General features: G+C 41.6%; 1 protein-coding gene across 1 annotated transcript; it reads right to left on the reverse strand.

Moving 5' to 3' along the window:
* Positions 1–3,257: 3,257 nt before the first annotated feature.
* On the reverse strand, positions 3,258–6,668 carry LOC134359392 (fibroblast growth factor 23-like). The gene is made up of 3 exons (XM_063072568.1): positions 6,249–6,668; positions 5,475–5,578; positions 3,258–4,915 (listed from the first exon to the last, which is right to left on the reverse strand). The coding sequence occupies exons 1-3, from the start codon at positions 6,478–6,480 to the stop codon at positions 4,628–4,630; spliced, it is 624 nt and encodes a 207-aa protein (XP_062928638.1). The 5' UTR covers positions 6,481–6,668; the 3' UTR covers positions 3,258–4,627.
* Between the last annotated feature and the right edge of the window lie 491 nt (positions 6,669–7,159).

Raw genomic sequence — 7,159 nt, forward strand, 5'->3', positions numbered from 1 at the left:
AATATTTACTACTTCCCTAACTTTAAATCCGAGCATAAGATTCAAGACCCACATCACCGGGTTCAGGAACAGTTATTGCCCCTCAACCATCAGACTCTTGAACCAAAGGGGATAACTTCATTCAGCTTCACTTGCCACAATCAATGGACTGGCTTTCAAGGACTCTTCACCTCATATTTTTGATATTTATTGCTTATTTATTTATTTATTATTATTTCTCTCTTTTTGTATTTGCACAGTTTGTTATCTTTTGCATGCTGGTTGAATGCTTAAGTTGGTGCGCTATTATTCTACAGATTTATTAAGTATGCCCACAAGAAAATGAATCTCAGGGTTGTATATGGTGACATAATATACGTACTTTGATAATAAATTTACTTTGAACCTTGAAGAACGTTAACTAAATACTCTCTAGAATGAGTAACTCTTTTGACTTTTTATATCATGTCTCCAAACAGACCACCATCCACACTCACACTAACACAGCAATGATTTCCTTATTGTTACTGGGTCTGTGCCCACCTCCTGAGGTACCTCTTTTTAGAGGCGATTCTGCTTTCAAAAGAGGACTAGACAGCAAGCAAGAAAACCCAGATGACTGGCTGTCCCAATCAAAGCTCCTTCCCCTTCTTCAGCATGTAATGCACCTGATAAATATCAGCAAAAAGAAATCTCAACTCACCAGTCAAAGTACCAAGGACAAGTTCACCAAGAACTGGGGCCTGCGTTAGATACTTGAGCAAACGGAACAGAATGCAAGGATGTACTTATTTTAAGATTTGCTGCAGCCTTAACTTTTGGCCTATTCTGGTGACTGCTGAAGAGCAACATTTTGATAGTGTAGATGTTCTTTTATCACCTTGTTATGGGATGGGAAAAGTGTTCCTTCCTGTATAATAATAACCCTTTTCATGGTGAAGATCTAAGTAAACTCATTCGGTAATAAATCAAAATACTTTAATGAAGGGGTTCTCAACTTGGGGTCCATGGACCCCTTGGTTAATGGTAGGAGTCCATAGCAATATAAAGAGTTGGGAACCCCTGCTTTAAGGCACGAGGCTACTACCTGCATTTCTGCACAAGCCCAAAAGTCAACGTCAATTTTCATATTTAAAAATTCTTATGGAAGACTTACTGCAAATTATTACAGTGGCTTCTGAGCTAAAAGTATACCTTTAATTGGAATCAATAGTGCAAGAGATGAAATGGGTGTCATACTTTTATAGTAACTCCGCAATCCTCCCAAGCAATCCAGCCTCACCGCTTATCTCAGTTGTGGCACAGAAATCAAGATTATCCCTGTTTGCGTTGGCAAGATGATTGAAGCAGGTTTTGCAAAACTTTCCAGTAAAAGTCCTGTCAATGTCATATTGAAAACTTTTGATAAAATGGCTAAATATTGCAATGATTGGGAATCAGCAGATTTGCTGTAAAAATGTGCATTTTGTTTACATACTTCAAACCTTGTTTTTTTTGGTGTCATTCCTCAGTAATGCTGGGCAGTTCCAGCTTGAAAATACACAAAATAATTTACATCCACTCCAACTCCTTCTGGGAAAGGTAACACTCAGGAGATTTAAAACTGAGTGATATTTTGCAAGGTGTAATATAAGGCCCCGTAAAGGCATTCTGGAGTTCAGTGCTGGAGCCACCTGTAAGGAGTATGTACCTTCTCCTTGTGACCACGTCGGTTTCCTCCCACAGCCCAAAGATGGACCAGTTAGTAAGTTAATTGGTCATTGCAAGTTGTCCTGTGATTAGTTTAGTGTTAAATAAATGCGTCACTGGATGGTGACGCTCATTGGGTCAGAAGGGCCTGTTCCTCACCGAATCTCGAAATAAGTAAATAAACCACACACCCATTAAATAGCTAAACTTTTTACACTCACAAATTTCTACAGATATACCATGCAGAGCATTCAAACTGACCACATCACCGTCTGATATGGGAGGGGGCAACTGCGCAGGACCAAAATAAGCTGCAGAGAGTTGTAAACTTAGTCAGCTCCATTGGGCAGAGGCCTCCATAATATCCGGGACATCTTCGAAGAGCAACGCCTCAAGTAGCTGGCGTCCATCATTAAGGACCCCCATCAACCAAGCCATTCCTTGTTCTCATTGTTACCATCAGGAAGGAGGTACAGAGGCCTGAAGGCACACACTTAGCAATTCAGGAACAGCTTCTTCCCCTCTGCCATCTGATTTCTGAATAGACTTTTTATTCATGAACACAACCTCACTACACTTTTGCACTACTTTTTAATTTAACTATTTAATATATCAGAATCAGAATCAGGTTTAATATCACTGGCAAATGTTGTGAAATGTGTTAACTTTGTGGTAGCAGTACAACACAGTACATAACGATAGAGAAAAAACAGCAAATTACAGTAGGTATATGTATATTAAGTAGTTAAATAAATAGTGCAAAAATAGAAATAAAAAGGTGGTGGTAATGGGCTCAATGTCCATTCAGAGATCAGACGGCAGAGGGGAAGAAACTGTTACTGAATTGTTGAGTCTATTCCTTCAAGCTTCTGTACTTACTGTAATTCTCAGTTTCCATTACCTCACTACCTATTGTTTCTATTTTTGCACGAATGAATTAATTTAACTATTCTATAGACACACCTACTATAACTCACATTTTCTCTATTATTATGTATTGCATTGTACTACTGCCACAAGGACAACAATTTTCATGTCATATGCCGGAGATATTAAACCTGATTCTGATTAAGGGAAGACTCTCTTCATTAATGAAAGGTGTGAGATAAATGCTTCATTGCATTCTGGTGTTGTATTACGAGTTTTGAGATTTTTGCCCCAAGGAAGTTATTGACAAAAATATAAGCTAATAGAGTTTGAAGGATGTGCTTAATTACATTTTATTCAGAGCAGTGCTGTTAAAAGCTATCAATGACAAACTGTCCATTTGGTTAGCTGAATTGCTATATTAAATTACTATCAAAGGTCCTTGAGTAATTATTCAAACAAATGTATAGTTTGGTATACTGTTGATTTGCTTCTATTGTTTGCACGATGTGTGTTTTTTTCTCTCTTTCTCTGCACCGAAGTTTTTAGTCTTTTTTTTATTGGGTTATTTGGATTTCTTGCTCTGTGGCTGCCTGTAAGCAGAAAAATTTCTAGGTGTATACTTTATATGTTCTTTGATAATAAATGTGCTTTGAATCTTTGAAATGGAAAATTTCAATAATTAACATTTATTTTCTTTTATTGCTTTATTATCACCATCATACAAATCACCACTTAAGTTAAAAAACCTTATAAAAAGTAGTTGCATATACATATAAATATAAATAATGACAGCAATAATTTAAAATAAATAGATAATTCAGAGTAGGCAATACAACTTCATGCATGAGATTAGCCTACTTTATATGCAGGAGTGATTCAAGTTATTTGCATATGTGAAATAAAAAGCATTTACATTGTCCTTCTGATCTCCAATATCTATTAAATTAGGAAGTATCCCAAGATAAGGTGGCTATTCAACCCACTGGGATTTGGAAGGGAAAGAATCTGCTCAGTCTGCCCCGTGTTAAGAAGCAGCAATCCAAGGGTTTTAGTTTGGTTTCAAAGGACACTCTACTTGGATTCCAGAGACATCTGACAAAGCCTTGCACAGAAAGCAATGAGTTCAGTTCAAACTTTAAGGTAGGCTGGACATGAAACGAGAAGAGTTGAAGAGTACAAAAACTCTCTGCTGGTTGGAGAGGTTATGTCAAGGTTGAAGAAGGATTGTGTGATAGCCAGGCCATAGTATTGAGACTAATACCACTGCTGGCTGACGTTGACAAGCTGGTTCAGGTTCCTCAACGCACAGTAACCATATATTCCAAAAACATCAAGTCTATGAAGTCATTGGAAGGAGTTGGAGTTAATGTATGAATGGGGGCAGGCCACAGAATGAATGAAGAGAGGAATGGGCATCATACAAATTCCTCAATGGTTTAAAGTCACCACAAATTAAGCCAAAATATCTGTAAGGCTTATTAAACTGCATAGGCCACTGAACATCTCATAACGGACAATGCAGAGAACGAGCTGATTACTCTTCCACTTGCTTTGGTTGGAGTACCACACCCATTTCTCTTCACGGAGAAATTCGAAATTTTTCGGCAGTGCACCGAGAAGGCGATGAGTTCAGAGATATGAATAAGTTTCCAGAATCATGGAAGGGTCACATCTTGTACATCGGTACGGGAAGGCTCTCAGTAATACTTTAAACAGGATTTCGTCTAAACTGGTAAAAAGGCGTTTGTTTTTTTACATGTTTTTTTTTACACAAAAGCCGAACAATGTATCAAATAAACAGCAGAGAGAGTGATTGAAATTAAGATCCTGGAACCGCGTAAGACACAACTGAATATTCCAATGGAATCTTTGTGGTCGTAGCAAGATTAATTGAGGACATCTTCTGCCTTAACTGTGCCAGCAGTCCTTCAATTGGCCCGCGCCTATTCTTACGTCTCTTTTCCATTCCGAACTAGGTTGGCCGTGCAAGGTAATTATTATGTAGAATCGAACCCAAGGAACAGTACTTTTGACCTATGCCATCGCAGTGATCGGAGTTTCAAACCCCTGAAACGGCGGGAGTGTCCCTTTACCCTCTGCTAACTCTGAGCTGTTTCGAACTCGCCTGCTGTACGGATCTCATCTGAAAGGGATCGTTAGTCACCATCTCTGGTGTCCGCCTGCTGTGTGTAGGGGTAGGCAACTCGTTTTCTCGAGGCAAAAACATAGAAAGAGGAGGCATTTCTCTGTCGGGGTTGTACGGATGTTTCTCCACACTCAAAGAAAGCACCTTCTTGTGCCTCGGTGAGTGATACACGTTGTAAAACGTTTCTAACTGCTCCTCCTTGAAGTTGCAATCATCTTCACGGTAGGTCGTCTATACAAAAAAAAATGAGGAAAATATATTACAACCTGGCCTCTGTTGGAGCATCCCTGCACTGGAAGAAGGATGTGGGGCAGCGGAAAGGGTTATGGGAGATTTAACAACGATGGCCCTTGGGACGAGGGGACCACCGCTCATAAGCTTTAGAAGGGTCATTTATTTCTTATCTGCGTATAAAACTCTGAAATTCCTAGGCTGGACTGCCTGGGACTACTTCCTTTGCAGAAAGCCGACGGGAGATATGAATGACGACGAGGTCTGGAGCGAGGGGATAGCGGGCGACTGTCCTCACCGGTGGAGTGGTCAAGAGCAGACGGTGACGGATGTAACAGAGTGGCATGGAGTGGGCGGGGGGGGGGAAGAATGGGTATGGGTGGGGTGGTAGAACTAAAGAGTTGTACTGCTAGGACGCGGACCCGATGGGCCAAGTGCCCTCCCACTGTGCTGTAAGGCGCCTCTGACAGTCTTGTAAAACTTATGATTGGTTTTAACTTCGGAATCTTCAGGGGCGGCGTAGAGGAGAGCTGAAGGGAACAAGTAAAGGGGAACTCACCGATCCAAAGATGTGTCCCCAGGCGTCCATGCACAGGTACCGGCCTGTTCTCACCCCTCGGATCACCACCTGCCCAGGTTCCACTGCTTTGATCTCGACCAGAGCTGCAACCCAACAAAAACAGGGTTCCGTTAGAAACCTCCCTCATATAACCGAAAAGGCGAGTCAACCCGAGGTCTCACGCAGGTATAAAGAAGGACAACAGACAGCAAGGGAAAATGGAGAACATTTTCCAGAATTTGGGACAGACAGACGGCTCAATAGCCCTTTTTCTGTGATCATATGGTTGAGTCAGTTGGCGACGACAGCACTGCCCGATCTCCACCACCCAATAATCCTACATCCACTGAACACGTAAAAAAACAAAGCTAAACTTTCAAAGCGCCTTACTTCTTAATAGCTACAAATCGTATTGATGGAATCGTGAGGCATGACATAGAATACAGACAAGATCGATTTTTAAAAAATATATACACTTCGTGCAAAGTGTCTTACTTTATTTATCACAGGAAATAAAATAGGGCAAGCACAAGCATTCGGGGAAGAGGTGCATTTCCAGTTGGAGAAAAGATCTCATTCATCTGCATTGCCCCGATGAGTTCGATAAAATTGTTAACAACCGGTCAACTAAATTATACATTCTGTCGGCAGTTAGCCTAGTGTAATGTTTTCGACCACAAAAGCAGGGGGAATTTAAAATATTTTTAGGGGAGATGAAAAATTTACGGATAAATTGTCAGACCGTGTAAGTTCTCCATTGAAACATTAACTTACTGTAAAAGTTCTGGGCGTGCGAGCTGTCGATGCGTCCATCGGGGTTGATTTGCAAGTGTTTGTTGTTGCCTTCCATGTACAGGTGCTTGAATCGGATCTGCTGACCCCAGTCCTGTTGAGGTCCTGAGTCTATATCAAGCCTGACCAGAGGAGTGTATCTGACGAGTGAGGAGCCAAGGGCTGCGGCGAGCTGCAGCATCAGAAGAGCGTGGTGGATGAGGCTGGCGCCCATGCCGGAGCTGCGAGTTGAGAGCTCGACCCTTCTCCTGGTCGCAACCCGGATCGTTCTTCCAGCCCTGAACCCATTGCGCTGCTTTTAAAGTCAACCCAGCAAATGACATCAGAGTCACCTTAAACCCCGGCAAAAAGCCAGTGAGTGATGTGACAGCCTTGGATGAGGTTGTGGGTTTTTGCATTAGGTTCATTGTGAGCCACTCATCCTGGAGGAGGGCGAGGGGAGGGCACAGGGGCTGTTCGTTAATTGCCAAAGTTGAAATGGGTGATGGAAATACAGTCAGAGTCAGCCCTTCAACACGGACCGCAGCTGGGCGAACTTTGTGACAACTTTCCAACGAGGACTTTATACTCAGGTTGTTAAAGTGCACTCTCTGACATGGTTACCAGGTACCTGCGACTGTCTCCTTCTACTACACGGCGCTTGCTCTTCTAACACAATTTTGCCTCTGACTATCCTTTTTCCAATTGAAACCTCTTTTCTCCAGTTGGGTAGGTGCGTTATCCGTTTATCCCTCACCCTTAGCACTTCTGCATCACTTTAAACGCTTCTTTTAATCGCCAAGGATACTCCGGTTTCCTTGTTATAGAAGTCGTGACTTGATAATGTAAGCAATTATCTTTCCAATCGCAGCGGTCCGGAATACAGCGAATGAATATTTAATTGTACTAACTCC

This window comes from Mobula hypostoma, chromosome 20, assembly GCF_963921235.1.
Source record: "Mobula hypostoma chromosome 20, sMobHyp1.1, whole genome shotgun sequence".
Classification (NCBI taxonomy): Eukaryota; Metazoa; Chordata; class Chondrichthyes; order Myliobatiformes; family Myliobatidae; genus Mobula; species Mobula hypostoma.